Below are 18,849 nucleotides of genomic sequence, written 5' to 3'. Positions count from 1 at the left end.
CTCAGACGGTGTTAGGCCCAGTATGGATTGCACGTGATTGCACAAAGGTTAGAAAGGGTACCGTATCCCCGGATAACATGTATGGATAGCGTACACATTCAAAATATATGTCTCAGGAGGCAGGCTCAGACGGTGTTAGGCCCAGTATGGATTGCACGTGATTGCACAAAGGTTAGAAAGGGTACCGTTTCCCCGGATAACATGTATGGATAGCATACACATTCAAAATATATGTCTCAGGAGGCAGGCTCAGACGGTGTTAGGCCCAGTATGGATTGCACGTGATTGCACAAAGGTTAGAAAGGGTACCGTATCCCCGGATAACATGTATGGATAGCGTACACATTCAAAATATATGTCTCAGGAGGCAGGCTCAGACGGTGTTAGGCCCAGTATGGATTGCACGTGATTGCACAAAGGTTAGAAAGGGTACCGTATCCCCGGATAACATGTATGGATAGCGTACACATTCAAAATATATGTCTCAGGAGGCAGGCTCATACAGTGTTAGGCCCAGTATGGATTGCACGTGATTGCACAAAGGTTAGAAAGGGTACCGTTTCCCCGGATAACATGTATGGATAGCGTACACATTCAAAATATATGTCTCAGGAGGTAGGCTCAGACGGTGTTAGGCCCAGTATGGATTGCACGTGATTGCACAAAGGTTAGAAAGGGTACCGTATCCCCGGATAACATGTATGGATAGCGTACACATTCAAAATATATGTTTCAGGAGGCAGGCTCAGACGGTGTTAGGCCCAGTATGGATTGCACGTGATTGCACAAAGGTTAGAAAGGGTACCGTTTCCCCGGATAACATGTATGGATAGCGTACACATTCAAAATATATGTCTCAGGAGGCAGGCTCAGACGGTGTTAGGCCCAGTATGGATTGCACGTGATTGCACAAAGGTCAGAAAGGGTACCGTATCCCCGGATAACATGTATGGATAGCGTACACATTCAAAATATATGTCTCAGGAGGCAGGCTCAGACGGTGTTAGGCCCAGTATGGATTGCACGTGATTGCACAAAGGTTAGAAAGGGTACCGTATCCCCGGATAACATGTATGGATAGCGTACACATTCAAAATATATGTCTCAGGAGGCAGCCTCAGACGGTGTTAGGCCCAGTATGGATTGCACGTGATTGCACAAAGGTTAGAAAGGGTACCGTTTCCCCGGATAACATGTATGGATAGCGTACACATTCAAAATATATGTCTCAGGAGGCAGGCTCAGACGGTGTTAGGCCCAGTATGGATTGCACGTGATTGCACAAAGGTCAGAAAGGGTACCGTATCCCCGGATAACATGTATGGATAGCGTACACATTCAAAATATATGTCTCAGGAGGCAGGCTCAGACGGTGTTAGGCCCAGTATGGATTGCACGTGATTGCACAAAGGTTAGAAAGGGTACCGTATCCCCGGATAACATGTATGGATAGCATACACATTCAAAATATATGTCTCAGGAGGCAGGCTCAGACGGTGTTAGGCCCAGTATGGATTGCACGTGATTGCACAAAGGTTAGAAAGGGTACCGTTTCCCCGGATAACATGTATGGATAGAGTACACATTCAAAATATATGTCTCAGGAGGCAGGCTCAGACGGTGTTAGGCCCAGTATGGATTGCACGTGATTGCACAAAGGTTAGAAAGGGTACCGTTTCCCCGGATAACATGTATGGATAGCGTACACATTCAAAATATATGTCTATACATCAGGAGGCAGGCTCAGACGGTGTCAGGCACAGTATGGATTTGACGGCCCAGACTACACAGCGGAGGAGCAGGGAGAGGTAAAGATTGCAAATGCTGGGGCCCTGCCCAAGCAAGGGGGGCCCACTCGTGGGCGTCGGTACTGGCACTGGGCCCCTCATAGTACGGCGGTGTGTCTGACGGCGGGTGTGCACCACCACCGTCAGAGACACTTGATTGCACTATGAAGGACCCTGTACCAGTGCCCGCGCCCAAGAGTCGGCCTACCCACCTGTCCAGGGCAACGGCACTCGCACGGTGTCGTGCGCTAGGTGGTGACCCCGGCCATGGGGGGGGAGGCAGCACAGTTAGGGAGTTTTAGAAAGTGGCATATGTTGATGTTGGACATTCAGCTGATGCAAAAGGTGAAATAGGTCAAGTCCCAGGAAGAGGTGGACCAAAGCAAGCCATTTTTCTGTCACCCTATGTGTCATCAGGGGAAGGTGGGACAAAATCCTTGGAAACCCATGCGTGGTTCATTTTAATGAAGGTTAGATCATCCACATTTTGGGTTGACAGACGGGTCCTTTTTTCTGTCAGGATTGATCCAGCTGCACTGAAGACTCTTTCCGATAGCACACTTGCAGCTGGGCAAGCGAGCTCCTGTAAGGCATATTGTGCCAATTCAGGCCAGGTGTCCAGTTTAGCGGCCCAATAGTCAAAGGGGAATGACCTGTGTGGGAGAACATCGATATGGGAGGAAAAGTAGTTTGTAACCATAGTTGACAACTGCTGTCTCCTGTCACTTTCCATCGATGCAGTATTACCAGTTGTGTGAGCGGTACTTGAAAAATCAGTCCACAACATTGTCATGAAACCCCTGTCTCCAACGCCACTTCTGCTGTGTGCACCACGAACACCTCTGCCAAGCTGCCCCCGGCCCGTACGGCTCGTGTGAGAACCATCACAGCTGCTGTGTGCTGGGAATGCCTCAAGCAACCGATTTACCAGAGTTGCTTGTTTATTAGCCAATATTAGGTCAAGGTGATCCTGTGGCATGATGTTTTGTAATTTGCCTTTATAGCGTGGATCCAGGATGCTGGCCAACCAGTAGTCGTCATCGTTCATCATTTTGGCAATGCGTGGGTCCCTTTTTAGGATCTGCAAGGCATAATCTGACATGTGGGCCAATGTTCCCGGTGTCAATGATGCACTGCGAGTGCTGGTTGGAGGAGCACTTTCTGGCAAATCCACATCCCTCCAGTCATGCACAAACCCTGTACCAGACCTTGCCACGCCAACATTTTCACTTGCCCCACGAGATGCATCCTCCTCCCCTAAGTAATCATCCCCATCATCCTCCTCCTCCTCCTCTTCTTCCTCCACCTCGTCCAGGAGAGGTCCCTGAGCAGACAATGGCTGAATGTCATCAAGGATTCCCTCCTCCTCTTCCTCCTCATCAACATTGGCTGCAGACGCCTGCTCCTTAAGGTGCGTCAAAGTTTGCATGAGCAGACGCATAAGTGGGATGCTCATGCTTAGGATGGCGTCGTCTGCGCTTACCAGCTGTGTGCATTCCTCAAAACACTGAAGGACTTTACAGAGGTCTTTCAGCTTCGACCACTGCACACCTGTCAACTCCATGTCTGCTCTCAAAGTGCCTGGCCGTGTATCCTCCCACAAATGCATTATGGCCTGCCTCTGCTCGCACAGCCGCTCCACCATGTGCAGGGTGGAGTTCCACCTTGTTGCAATGTCGATAATGAGGCGGTGGTTGGGAAGGTGGAGCAATCGCTGCAGCTTCTGCATACGAATGGAGTGTACAGGCGACCGGCGGATGTGCGCGCACAGTCTTCGCACCTTCTGGAGCAGGGCTGTTAACTCCGGATAATTTTTGAGGAAGCACTGCACCACCAGGTTCAAGGTGTGAGCCAAGCAAGGTATATGGCTGAGTTTTGAAAGGGCTATGGCTGCCACAAAATTACGGCCGTTATCACTAACTACCTTGCCTGCCTCAAGATGTACACTGCCCAGCCATGACTCAGTTTGTCGCTTCAAGTACTCGGCCAGCACCTCGGCGGTGTGTCTGTTGCCCAAACACATCATCTGCAACACAGCCTGCTGACGCTTTCCACTAGCTGCTCGATAAGGGGACACATCGTGTGCAACAGTGGCAGCTGCAGATGGAGTGCTCGTACGACTGCGCTCTGTGGACGAGCTTTCACTTCTGGAGGAGGAGGAGGAGGGTCGAACGCCTACAGCCAACTGTTTCCTATACCGTGGGCTAGGCAGCACTGTCCCACCACCGCTGTCCCCTGTGGAACCTGCATCCACCACATTAACCCAGTGCGTAGTGATGGACACGTAACGGCCCTGGCCATGCCGACTGGACCATGCATCAGTTGTGAGGTGCACCTTTCCGCTCACTGACTGCTTGAGTGCATGGACAATGCGGTCTTTCACATGATGGTGGAGGGCTGGGATGGCTTTGCGAGAGAAGAAGTGGCGACTAGGTAGGTCATAGCGTGGTACTGCATAGGCCATGAGTTCGCGGAAAGCTGTGCTTTCCACCAACCGAAAGGGCATCATCTCAAACGAGATTAGTTTGGCAATGTGGGCGTTCAAACCCAGTGTACGTGGATGAGAGACTGAGTACTTTCTTGACCTACTCATAGTGTCTGGGAGGGTGAGCTGGACTTGAGAGCTGCATATGGTGGAAGTAGCGGTGGACAGGGCGGACTGAGAGAGGGTTGATGATGGTGATGGAGTTGGTGTTCTTTCTGATGGCCTAGAATCAGTCTTTCGTTGATATAACAGTGGGATTCCCTGACTGCTGTGGCCTTGCAACGACACCTCAACATTTGCTGCTGTGCTAACCGGTGGGCTTACAGTGGGGGAAACAATGTAGCGTTGATGACTACCTTCGTTGTGATCAGTTGCACATGTGGCACTTGAGGTTTGGTGTTGTGTCCACGCTTGCAAGTGCATGCTGGTTAAATGTCTAAGCATGCAACTGGTATTCAAATTTTTCAGATTTTTCCCTTGGCTAAAGGTCTTTGCGCACTTCTTACAGATAACCTTGGCCTGATCATGAGGATTTTGTTCAAAAAAGTTCCACACTGCACTCTTCCTACTTTGGCAGACATTTTGCGGCCTAGCACGCTGTGATCTTTTGACCCTCTGGACAAGCTGTCCAGCAACTCTTTTGATGTTTGGAACCTGTCTTTGGAGTGCTCCGGGCCTGCCAGATAACAGCTGTTGCGATGTCGATGTCTGCTGTGGATGCTCCTCATCTGAGCTATTGGAAGCAGCACCCTCTTCCCCCAATGGATGCCAATCTGGGTCAACAACTGGGTCATCCATCACCTCCTCTTCTATGTCATGTGCACCTTCCTCTGTGTCACCGTGTATGGTGGTATATTGTGCGGGAAGGGGCACCTGAGTCTCATCAGGGTCAGAATCTGGCTCTGTACACTGTGAGGACAATGTAGTGCTCTGAGTGAATGTACCAGCAGAATCATCCATCAGCGGCTGTGCATCAGTGCACTCCATGTCAGATTCATCTTGGCCTGGGTAATTCACCATTTCACTTGATAATCCAGGCATGGTATGTGAAAACAGCTCCATGGAGTAATCAGTAGTATGGCCTGCGTCATCCTTCAATCTTGGTTGGGGTGAAGGACACAAGGAAAGGTGTGGTTCATGAACATGAGCCTCCAATGACGACTCAGTGCTTTTACTTTTTACAACTGAAGAAGAGGAGGCGATAGAGCTGGAGGCTGAGTCAGCAATGTAAGACAAAACTTTTTCCTGATGCTCTGGCTTTAAAAGCGGTTTGCCAACTCCTAGAAAACTAAGCGTTCGAGGCCTTATATAGCCAGACGATGACGCAGGCTCAACACCTCCTGCATTCGGTCCTATTTTGCTCTTGCCACTACCATCAGATCCACCACCAACACCATCATTACCAGCTGCCAACCCCCGCCCAATTCCACGGCCTCTTCCACCAGCCTTCCTCATTTCTGGTAGAAATGTAGACAAAATCCAACAAACTATATAGTAATGTAAAACAAGGTACAAGGTGTCTATAGGACAGGGGACATTTTGAATTTCTGCAGACACTTGTGGACACTGGACACTTTTGGATTGTGTGAGGCCCAATGAATATCTGAGCGCTATGTGACAGGCTCGATGGCACAGCTGTGACCAAAGTGACTAGAGGATAAGGGACATTTTGAATCTCTGCACACACTTTTGGACACTGGACACTTTTGGATTGTGTGAGGCCCAATGAATATCTGAGCGCTATGTGACAGGCTCGATGGCACAGCTGTGACCAAAGTGACTAGAGGATAAGAGAGATTTTGAATCTCTGCACACACTTTTGGACACTGGACACTTTTGGATTGTGTGAGGCCCAATGAATATCTGAGCGCTATGTGACAGGCTCGATGGCACAGCTGTGACCAAAGTGACTAGAGGATAAGGGAGATTTTGAATCTCTGCACACACTTTTGGACACTGGACACTTTTGGATTGTGTGAGGCCCAATGAATATCTGAGCGCTATGTGACAGGCTCGATGGCACAGCTGTGACCAAAGTGACTAGAGGATAAGGGAGATTTTGAATCTCTGCACACACTTTTGGACACTGGACACATTTGGATTGTGTGAGGCCCAATGAATATCTGAGCGCTATGTGACAGGCTCGATGGCACAGCTGTGACCAAAGTGACTAGAGGATAAGGGAGATTTTGAATCACTTTTTGGACACTGGACACTTTTGGATTGTGTGAGGCCCAATGAATATCTGAGCGCTATGTGACAGGCTCGATGGCACAGCTGTGACCAAAGTGACTAGAGGATAAGAGAGATTTTGAATCTCTGCACACACTTTTGGACACTGGACACTTTTGGATTGTGTGAGGCCCAATGAATATCTGAGCGCTATGTGACAGGCTCGATGGCACAGCTGTGACCAAAGTGACTAGAGGATAAGGGAGATTTTGAATCTCTGCACACACTTTTGGACACTGGACACTTTTGGATTGTGTGAGGCCCAATGAATATCTGAGCGCTATGTGACAGGCTCGATGGCACAGCTGTGACCAAAGTGACTAGAGGATAAGAGAGATTTTGAATCTCTGCACACACTTTTGGACACTGGACACTTTTGGATTGTGTGAGGCCCAATGAATATCTGAGCGCTATGTGACAGGCTCGATGGCACAGCTGTGACCAAAGTGACTAGAGGATAAGGGAGATTTTGAATCTCTGCACACACTTTTGGACACTGGACACTTTTGGATTGTGTGAGGCCCAATGAATATCTGAGCGCTATGTGACAGGCTCGATGGCACAGCTGTGACCAAAGTGACTAGAGGATAAGGGAGATTTTGAATCTCTGCACACACTTTTGGACACTGGACACTTTTGGATTGTGTGAGGCCCAATGAATATCTGAGCGCTATGTGACAGGCTCGATGGCACAGCTGTGACCAAAGTGACTAGAGGATAAGAGAGATTTTGAATCTCTGCACACACTTTTGGACACTGGACACTTTTGGATTGTGTGAGGCCCAATGAATATCTGAGCGCTATGTGACAGGCTCGATGGCACAGCTGTGACCAAAGTGACTAGAGGATAAGGGAGATTTTGAATCTCTGCACACACTTTTGGACACTGGACACTTTTGGATTGTGTGAGGCCCAATGAATATCTGAGCGCTATGTGACAGGCTCGATGGCACAGCTGTGACCAAAGTGACTAGAGGATAAGGGAGATTTTGAATCTCTGCACACACTTTTGGACACTGGACACTTTTGGATTGTGTGAGGCCCAATGAATATCTGAGCGCTATGTGACAGGCTCGATGGCACAGCTGTGACCAAAGTGACTAGAGGATAAGGGAGATTTTGAATCTCTGCACACACTTTTGGACACTGGACACTTTTGGATTGTGTGAGGCCCAATGAATATCTGAGCGCTATGTGACAGGCTCGATGGCACAGCTGTGACCAAAGTGACCTGAGGATAAGGGAGATTTTGAATCTCTGCACACACTTTTGGACACTGGACACTTTTGGATTGTGTGAGGCCCAATGAATATCTGAGCGCTATGTGACAGGCTCGATGGCACAGCTGTGACCAAAGTGACTAGAGGATAAGGGAGATTTTGAATCTCTGCACACACTTTTGGACACTGGACACTTTTGGATTGTGTGAGGCCCAATGAATATCTGAGCGCTATGTGACAGGCTCGATGGCACAGCTGTGACCAAAGTGACTAGAGGATAAGGGAGATTTTGAATCTCTGCACACACTTTTGGACACTGGACACTTTTGGATTGTGTGAGGCCCAATGAATATCTGAGCGCTATGTGACAGGCTCGATGGCAAAGCTGTGACCAAAGTGACTAGAGGATAAGGGAGATTTTGAATCTCTGCACACACTTTTGGACACTGGACACTTTTGGATTGTGTGAGGCCCAATGAATATCTGAGCGCTATGTGACAGGCTCGATGGCACAGCTGTGACCAAAGTGACTAGAGGATAAGGGAGATTTTGAATCTCTGCACACACTTTTGGACACTGGACACTTTTGGATTGTGTGAGGCCCACTGATATCTGAGCGCTATGTGACAGGCTCGATGGCACAGCTGTGACAAAAGTGACTAGAGGATAAGGGAGATTGGATTGCTTTTAAAAAAGCAGTTTGCAGAGCAGTGGGTAAACAGCAATGCCAGCCTGTCAGGAAGCCTTAAAAGGCAGCCCAACAACCAACACCACTGATACACCACAATATAGCCTCCCCTTGCACTGCACACACAGTGACTGGTGTGTTGTGCAGGCCAAATTGCTAGCAGCAGAAGCAGTTTTTTTTTCTTCTCAGCAGGACAAAAAAAAAAAATTGGGATTGCTTTTAAAAAAGCAGTTTGCGGAGCAGTGGGTAAACAGCAATGCAGGAATGTCAGGAAGCCTTAGAAGGCAGCCCAACAACCAACACCACTGATACACCACAATATAGCCTCCCCTTGCACTGCACACACAGTGACTGGTGTGTTGTGCAGGCCAAATCGCTAGCAGCAGAAGCAGTTTTTTTGTCTTCTTCCCTGCCTAACGCTCTCCCTACAGAATCAGCAGCAACCTCTCCCTATACTGAGATCGGCAGAAGTAAGATGGCGGTCGGCGTGCACGCCCTTTTATACCCCCTGTGACGCCCACCAAAGCAAGCCAATCACTTGCATGCCCTTCTGAAAGATGGTGGTGACCCCTGCCTATGTCATCACGTTGCCCACAGTGTCCGTGGATCCTGATTGGCTGAAAAAGAGCGCAAAACAAACTTTTGAAACGCGACTTTGGCGCGTAAGTCGCCGACCTCGTGGCCGACCTCATCCTAGGGTCGGGTTTCGTTTCATGAAACCCGACTTTGCCAAAAGTCGGCGACTTTTGAAACTTTTCGACCCGTTTCGCTCAACTCTAATGATCACGCATGTAACCATCTGCTCCAACATCAAAGTGAGACATTTGATTACTGTACTCATTAGAGTACAGGCCACTTGAATCATGTACTAAAGATGTACCGATAACTTAAGACACCAATTCTAGTGACTGGTAGTCAGCCATGGGACATCCAACCATCAGACATTAATCAACTATCCTTTCAGTATTTAGTTGAAGAAAGGCGTGATTTATGCTTGTGTATGTGAATTCTACATTAATATAGCTTTTTATCAAATTTTGTATCCCATGTGTGCATGAAACTTCATACACTCATCTATCACACTCATCTATCATAACATTTGAACCACAAACAGGTGAGATGAATAACATTGATTACCAGGGTAGCGAGCCATTCAGAAATTCCTTGACAATCCATAAAAATGCAAAAATGCAACAGTTTTTTCACGATCCATAAAAACTTTGATGCATCATGACTTTTTTTTAAAGCTGAAGAAACTTATACAGAATATGGTGACTAATTATTCACATTTTACAGTTTGCAGAGAATGTGTCATATCAGAACTATGGGCTGTACACATATATCACTAAAATTTTAATGATTTGTAATGGTTTTCTGTCTGCAACCTTTATATATATCGTCTATAGTGATGGTGATTATGGTGTTGCAATTTTGTACTGATGATGATTTTGGAGATGTATTCCTGTTATGCTGTTGGTTTTGGTGATGTGGTTTGGTAATGTATTTCTGTGCTGAAGATGGTTTTGGTGCTGTATTGTTGAACTGATGTGGTTTTGGTGACGTATTCCAGTACTGATGCTGGTTCTGGTTATGTATTTCTTTACTGATGGAGGTTGTGATGCTGTATTTCTGTACTAAAAAGGGTTTTAGTTATGTATTTCTGTATTGCTGGTGGTTCCGGTGATGTATTCCTGTACTGTTATTGCTTTTGATCATGTACACCAGGTGTGAACCATATTTTTTGGTCTAAGAGCCACATTGCCATACTGAATTGTAAGGGTTGCAAAAAATTTACATGGGTACTTACATTAATACATTCCCCAAACCATAGCCAATACATTATTACATCACCAGAAGTTCTGAGAATTTGAGGATGATTTGGAGAGTTTCTGCTCCAAAAACTCACGCTATCTTAAACTGAGTATTGCAAGCAGAAACTTGCCATATGGTCCTCTTAATTTTAAATCTCTAAATTATGAGAAGTTTTAAGTTTTAACATTGCCATGAAGCACATTGTGGATTGCTACATGTGTACAAAATCAGAACCACCATCAGTATATGAATGCAGCACCACAACCTTCGTCAGTACATGTACATAACACCAAGATTGGTACAGTGATCAATTGCAATGTCAGGTCAGCCCCATACACAATTGTATCGCATGAACCTAACCTATAATTCCCAATTAGTGACGGGCAAGCAGCATCGTTGCTCAGGTCTCCCCGAGCATGCTCGGGTGATCTCCGAGTATATTGGCATGCTCGGAGATTTAGTTTTCGTCATCTCACTTGCATGATTTGCGATTTGTAGACAAGCTGAATACATGTGGGAATTCCCTAACAACCAGGCATTCCACACATGTATTCAAGCTGTCTAGCAGTCGCAAATCATGCAGCTGAGGCGACGAAAACTAAATCTCAGAGCACGCCAAAATACTCAGACCACCCGAGCATGCAACGAGTATACTCGCTCATCACTATACCCAATGTGTCCTCATCAATAGACTATGGACCATACAGTACTGATAAGACATAGTTCATATCACAAACATCTACATTCAGATACCTGATTGATGACATCTTTTCTGATTGGAGTCATTCTCCTTCTTTGGCCTTAAAAATACAAGTATCATTATACTGCCCCATAAATAAAAATATCTCCAATACTGTTCCCCTGTATAAATAATTGCCCCCTCACTGTACTTCCTGTATAAAATATCCCCACCACACTGCCCCTCTGCAAAATACCCCCCACACTCTGCCCCTTTCCAAAATATCACCCCAAACTGCCCCTTTCCATATTTTACCACGATGCCCCTTTTCATAATATCATCCCCACACACTGCCCCATTCCAAAATATCATCCAATACTGCCACTTTCCATATCTCCCCCACAATACCTCTCTGCATAATGTTACTATCACCCTTCACTATACTATGCCTCCTTTCACAATCCTACAATTGCCCCATAAGGTGCTCCATAATGTATACTCACAGTAGCCCCAATCCTTACCTACCCTCTCCCATCTCTCTGATTTAAATTAAAGCTCGTTTCATTTTCAGCTCTTCCACGGAGCGCCTACCAGTGCCCACCGTGTCCTCACCAGTTTGGCGGCCCCAGAGCTGGCAGCAGTGTAATGAGGTCAGTTGTGTGCTGATGTCATCATGCCGTTGCACGTTGGGGCCGGGTCTGACAGTACCAGTGCAGCAGTCTTCAAATGTATTCACATTTTTAGACACAAATACATTTCACTATATGAAGAAGGGAGTAGCGTCTCCCGGACAGCTCCTTGGGCCGCATGATATCAGAGTTGGTGCCACAAGATTGGAGGGTGGCTCATGAGGTACCCAGAAAGGTAAGAAGGTGGATCCAGGCAACTACCATTCTGTAATCATTTCTGACTAACACCTAATTTCTGAATAATACCTCCATTTTGCTATAGTAGAAAAAATATTGAAATAATTAGTTAAACCAATAATCTTTAAAATAAAATCACACAGTGAAAGACAACAGTACAAAAAGCCCCTAAAAAGACCCTTAAAAAAGGTTAGAGCAGTGTGGTTCATACACATATGAAAAAGCAGGCATGTATAACATATCTTAAATATTTATGACAATCTGTGCCACATATAATTATAGATGACGAAGCTAGACTATTAAAAAGCAATGGCATATGCAAAAGAAGATCATAGGACTATGCTTGCTATGATCAGGATTCTTTATTGGCAGTAATCCCCTTACACAAATGAGCAGCAAGTAAAATATACAATGTATGAAGCTCAGAAATACAGACTCTGTGCCATTTTAAGGGTGTGTACGCACGTAAGCGTTTTTTCCGCGTTTTTTAAGCATTTTTACCAGCAAAAACGCTTAAAAACGCTTAAAAGAAGCATCCCATTCATTTTAATGAATTCTGCACTTTTTGTGCATATTGATGCATTTTTTTTCCGCAAAAAAAACGCATTGCGGTAAAAAACGCAGCATGCTCATTAATGTCATGGAAAAATACACATTCCTAACTAATTTCTATGAGACTGGGGACGCTCCGTAAAAAAACGCATAAAAACGCACAAAAATCGCACAAAAAAAAGGCTGAAAAGGGGCGGAAAAAAAGCGCGTTTTCTGGGAAGGAGTCTGGTTTTCAGTCAGGAATTTTCTGCATACATGGGTACATAGCCTTAAATAGAACCACACTGCCCAGCACCCCAATGTGGATTTCACGTATACAGTAGCTTCATCAGCTGGGGTGCTGGTCAGTGTGGTTTTACTTGCTGCTCATTTGTGTAAGGGGATTTTTAGGGTCTTTTTGTACTGCTCTCTTTCACTGTGTGATTTATATAATAAAGATTATTTTAAGTATTTCAATATTTTTACTACTGTAACAAAGTGGTGGTATTAGTAGTAAATGATTCTTTGAGTGGTTACCTCCACATATTATTAACCCCTTCATGACCGGAGCTTTTTTCGTTTTTGCGTTTTCATTTTTTGCTCCTATTCTCTCTTTTTTCTCAGTCAGTATGGCCATTTGAGGGCTTGTTTTTTGTAGGACGAGTTGCACTTTTGAACGACACCATTGGTTTTAACATATCTAGAAAATGGGAAAAAAATTCAAAGTGCGGTGAAATTACAAAAAAAAGTGCAATCCCACACTTGTTTTTTGGGATTTCTTTTTACCATGTTCACTAAATTTTAAAACTGACCTGCCATTTTGATTTTCCAGGTCATTACGAGTTCATAGACACTAAACATGCCTAAACTCTTTTTTTTCTAAGTGGTGAAAAAAAAATCCTAAGCTTTGTTAAAAAAAAAAAAGCGTCATATTCCACCAATACCCGTAGCATCTCCAGTTTTCGTGATCTCAGGCTTATTTTTTGCATGCCGAGCTGACGTTTTTAATGATACCATTTTGGTGCAGATCTGTTCTTTTGATCACCGGTTATTGCATTTTAATGCAATGTCGCAGCCACCAAAAAAACATAATTTTGGCGTTTTTACTTTTTTTCTAGCTACGCTGTCTAGCAATCAGGTTAATCCATTTTTTATTGATATATCGGGCGATTCTGAACCCAGCAATACTAAATATGTGTATGTTTGATTTTTTTTATTGTTTTATTTTGAATGGGGCGAAAGGAGGTGATTTGAACTTTTATATTTTTTTTTACTTTTTATATTTTTAAAAACATTTTTATTTACTTTTTGCATGCTTCAATAGTCTCCATGGGAAACTAGAAGCTGCCATAACCCAATCAGCTCTCCTACATATTGGCGATGATCAGATCACCTGTATGTAGCAGAATTACTGACTTGCTATTAGCGCCGACCACCGATCACATGACGGGGGTCACTGGTGGGTGGATTTCCGGCAAGATGGCCAGAAGCGTGAGTTAAATGCTGCTGTCAGAGTTTGACAGCGGCATTTAACAGGTTAATAGCCGCAGGTGGATCGGGATTCAAAACAGCTGACGTATGCCGGGAAACATGTGAGCTCACCGCCGGAACCCACATCAAAGGGAGGGAGTCCAACATCGGCGTAAATTTACGCTCGATGTCGGAAAGGGGTTAATCTCCCTATATGTTATGGGTCTACAAATCCTTTCTATTGTACTAACTACCATCCAGTAAGCCTGACATCAGTAGTGTGCAAAATTTTGGAGGGCATTAAAATAAAAGACCTTCAGAAATATATTGTAGTTAATAACTGACAACCAGTGTGGATTCATGAAGAATAAATCGTGTCTAACCAACATGTTAGGTTTCTATGAGGAGGTAAGTGCAAATCTGGATTTTGGTAATGCAGCTGATGTGATTTATCTGTACTCTGCAAAGGCATTTGATACTGTACCAAATAACAGCCTTATACTGAAGGTACAGAGGCAAGGAAGGGGGAAACTATATGCAGATGGGTAAGGAATTGGCTAAATGACAGGAAGCAAAGAGTTGTGGTACATATTCTAAATGGGATATAGTCAGCACTGGGGATTGCAGGGATCTGTGCTAGGACAGATAATTTTTAACCTCTTTATTAATGACCTTGTAGATGAGATTGAGAGTAAAGTGTCAGTTTTTGCTGACAACACTAAACTATGTAGGATGCTAAAATCTCACCTTGACATTACAAATGTAATGCAGTGCTCGATCACCACGCAGGAGATCTCCCTAGGTGGCGCTGCAGTGCGAAAGGCAGCCATTCTCCATGAGCGGAGACCTGCTGGAAAGCGACACAGGTGTCGCATCGAGGCATGCAAGCAAGTTGGGAAGGACCCGCCAGCCACGCGGCGCCTGCAGGGACGATGAGGACGGCATCAGCAGCAAGTTGGGTAGACGGAGGCCGGTCAGAACGTGGCAACGGAGGGTAAGACAAAAAATAGTTGGGGAGGACCCTGGGGGTCAGAAGCCAGACGGGAGCACAGTGTCCAGGGAGAAAACGGAAGCCTAGTCAAAAACAGGCCGGGGAGTCAGGAAAACCAGAGAGGACAGGACAGTACCTAATGGGAGGATGGAAACGCAAGTCAGAGAACAAACCGGGTCATACACACCAGAGATCAAGCATACAGAGAAACAAGTGACTACCCACAGAGTAACCAAGGTCAGATGCTCTAACCGAGGGACTGGAACTATCACCGACACAGAATCTAGGTCATCTCACAACTAAATAGCCGTCCCTACATCAGAAAGAGGCAGAGACAATTAACCCTACCCTGACCAGGACGGGATAGGAACAAACCCTGTCCTGGATCATGACAACAATATTGCAAAATGATCTGGATAAGATGTCTGAATGGGTTAAATGCAAATGTGAAAGTGGCCTAACATAGATATGAGTATGTGACTTCAGACTTCCATCACAAACTTGGACAACCCCTTTTATTATCAAAATAAGTGATGTAGCATGCCCAAACCTAACAGCATGTAATATACTCACTGTCAGGATTCAGCTCTGCTTGCCAGTTCCAGCAGTCATCATGTGACAATTCATATGTGAATTTCATACTTACAGTGACTAGCTTCTCTTCCAGCTTTTGAAGTTGGAGCTGAAGTATTTAATTGAAATTGGAGAGAATTATGAAGATCAGCTAGTCTGCACGGATTTCTAAGTATGTGAGTCGCATATTAGTGGACACTTGCTGACTACTAAATCCCTTAAGCTGGGTATTGGGGGGGCGCAAAACTGAGTTCTTTTCTCTTAGGCTAGTTTCACATTTGCATATGGAGGAGCTGCGGACTTCCTCCATGAAGCTCTGCCCACTGCCCACCTCCTCCGGTCACATCAAATTCTAACATGTTGCGTTTGACGCGGGTCGCCGCATCGTCAAAACGACGCATGCGGAGGCCTCCGCATACATTCGCATGACCTGCGTACCCAATGTTAAAGATAGGGGACGCGGGACGCATGCAGCGTCATGTGCTGGTAGGCGGAGCTACCGGAGAAGGCGCGGCAGGGGCGGGGCTTAGCGGCGGCCGTGCGCAGGCCGTCGTTGCGGCCTTAAATGCAAATGTGAAAGTGACCTAACATAGATATGAGTATGTGACTTCAGACTTCCATCACGAACTTTGACAACCCCTTTTATTATCAAAGTAAGCGATGTAGCATGTCCAAACCTAACAGCATGTAATATATTCACTGTCAGGATTCAGCTCTGCTTGCCAGTTCCAGCAGTCATCATGTGACAATTCATATGTGAATTTCATACTTACAGTGACTAGCTTCTCTTCCAGCTTTTGAAGGTGGAGCTGAAGTATTTAATTGAAATTGGAGAGAATTATGAAGATCAGCTAGTCTGCACGGATTTGTAAGTATGTGAGTCGCATATGAGCGGACACTTGTTGACTACTAAATCCCTTAAGCTGGGTATTGGGGGGGGCACAAAACTGAGTTCTTTTCTCTTAGGCTAGTTTCACATTTGCATATGGAGGAGCTGCGGACTTCCTCCATGAAGCTCTGCCCACTGCCCACCTCCTCCGGTCACATCAAATTCCAACATGTTGCGTTTGACGCGGGTCGCCGCATCGTCAAAACGACGCATGCGGAGGCCTCCGCATACATTCACACGACCTGCGTACCCAATGTTAAAGATAGGGTACGCAGGCCGCATGCAGAAGTATGCGGACGTAGGCGGAGCTGAACGGAGGAGGTGTGGCAGTGGACGGAGCTTCACGGAGCAAGTCCACAGCCCTCCGCAGCTCGCTCATCTGCAAATGTGAACCCAGCCTAATACCAGAAAACTTAGGTCCACCTCTGATTACGCCTATCAAGGAGTGGAACAAATTATTCTGTAAATGAATAGTCAATTCTTGAAGTTGATGCACTGGAAGCAGAAAAAAGGGCAAATGTAAGGATCATGGTGACTTTGACATTTCTGATTGAAATGTGTAGATGGCTGAATCAAATCCTCTCTAAAATAATTAATTTTGTGATTCAATAACCGTTATGCTTTGATTGGTATCTACAAAATAAGGCCTATGGAAAGACAACCAGTAAACTGCTAAAGGGTGGTCAACACGCATTGACACCAAAGATATCAACTGGTTAATTATAGCCTAGTATACAAACAGTATCTAGTATGTGTGATTAGAAGGTGTGATAACATTACTTAATTGTAATCAAAAAAAGTGATTTTTTTTTTTTTTGGTATATATGTCAGTACAAAGTTCTCCCTCTTTAACATATTCCTCTCATTTTCCTGCATTAGTTGTTACATTGTGATGTGACATTAAATATACTGTGCCTTACAGAAAGTGCTACCACACTTTACCCTATTTGGTACAATACCTGTGCCAGAAGCATCTTCATGTGAAAAGTAAGGAAGATGAGCACAAATATTTTCCACTCAATCATTTTATATTCTTTATATCTGCAAAAGAATGGTACAGTCAGAAGTTTCTCTTAAAGTTTTATTAGATTCATAGTATATATTAATTCATGCACAGCCATGTTGAGGTCTGTATAAGGTAAAATGGCTTTTCCTCAAATATTTTTTATAAAGGGATAGAGGAGTAAGGGCTCAGTAAGGGTACGTGGCCTTGATCAGGAACTGCTGCAGGTATGATGCTGTGTATTTATGTAGTGTCAAACCGGCAGCATCCAGATGTTACAGCATAGTGGAAGGATTACTAGAAATGCCATGTCCACTATGCTTGTACAGTCGCCTGCGGATCACCCGTGGACACTGACAAGCGGTGCATCTATCAAGACCGCAGCATGTCAATTTCTAGCATTTCCACGAGAGAAATTGCATCAATAGAAATGTATTGAATGCGGTAAATCCGCATGGTTCAGTGAACACATGCAGTTTTACCAGCATTCAATCTCAGGACTGCTAGTTCATGATCATGGACACCCAGCCTAAGGCATCAGTGATTTTTCTCATATGCAAAAAACTGGTTGGAGTTTCATCAGTGTTTCTGATCAGAAATTCAACAATTCTTGGTTAGTGTGTCCATCTTTACCATCAGAGTTTCATTAGTTTTTCAAGTATGCAATAAAAAATTATGGAGGTTTCTCAAGTTTCTTCTATCAAGCAGTCTTTGAAAAGCAGCACAAAAATGGCATCTGAGTACTGTCCGATTTATTCACAGACCCAAAGCCTTGCATAAACATATAACTAATCTTGATAGTAATGCAAATTGCTTTAGGCCATATTTCCACGATTAGCTTTTGATACTGCGTCCAAAGCGCCACATCTTACAGTTCCAGCAAAGTGGATAAGATTTATAGAAATCTCATGACGACTGTGCTTCTTTTTTACTTTTTTTGTAAATTTGCTGAAACTTACTAAACTTTACAGTCACTTTACGCTGCATCGTTAGAGATCAATTGCAAATAGCTAGCTCATTGAAAATAGGACCATAATTTTGCAGAAAATGTAAGTAGTAATAATAGTAATTATATAGTTCATATATTTAGGTAAAGACTATTCTTACATAGTTTTTCTAAGCTTTTAGATAAACCGCCTCACCTGATGGGATTTCTGATTCTCTGGTCTTCTCTCTGGGTCTGGTACTTTAGTTCTAGGCCTATTCGCTTTTTAAATCATTTTACTTCCTCATTCAGACAATGTCCCAACACAAAACTGTTATAAGTTTCTGAAGAAAAGTGATTAAATCGTGAAAAAGCCACAGAGCTGATAGAATAGCAATTTCTGTTGAAAAATTATAACCACCATTGATGTTTGCAATTTGGTAAACATTATAATTGACTAAATTAATGGTTTTTCACTGGCCCCTGGAGAAATATTTTCAGACATTCTAACAGAAAGCAGAAAACCATGAAGGGACACAAACGAGAACATGTGTTAAAACTTAGATTCCTCAACCCCCCCACCTCAGCCTCTATCTATACTCTGCTAATGACAGTTTTTGAGACCCTTGGCTTTCTCTCAAGCGGCAGAGGATAAGTTCTTCAGTTTTATAAGCTTCAGAAACTGCAAATTGACAGCA

General features: G+C 44.6%; 1 protein-coding gene across 1 annotated transcript in view; it reads right to left on the bottom strand.

Annotated features, from left to right (window-relative positions):
• Positions 1–18,405, bottom strand: part of LOC141091781 (T-cell ecto-ADP-ribosyltransferase 2-like) — a 35,359-nt gene extending 16,954 nt beyond the window's left edge. The window contains exons 1-2 of the mRNA XM_073577500.1: positions 18,369–18,405; positions 17,183–17,264 (exon numbers count right to left, since the gene is read on the bottom strand). Coding sequence (XP_073433601.1) covers positions 17,183–17,248 — 66 coding nt within the window. The 5' untranslated portion in view covers positions 17,249–17,264; positions 18,369–18,405. The remainder of the gene's footprint in view (positions 1–17,182; positions 17,265–18,368) is intronic.
• Between the last annotated feature and the right edge of the window lie 444 nt (positions 18,406–18,849).

This window comes from Dendrobates tinctorius, unplaced genomic scaffold, assembly GCF_039654945.1.
Source record: "Dendrobates tinctorius isolate UK_male_01 unplaced genomic scaffold, ASM3965494v1 ptg000008l, whole genome shotgun sequence".
In the NCBI taxonomy this organism is placed as follows: Eukaryota; Metazoa; Chordata; class Amphibia; order Anura; family Dendrobatidae; genus Dendrobates; species Dendrobates tinctorius.
This window is presented reverse-complemented; position numbering and strand designations above follow the sequence as displayed.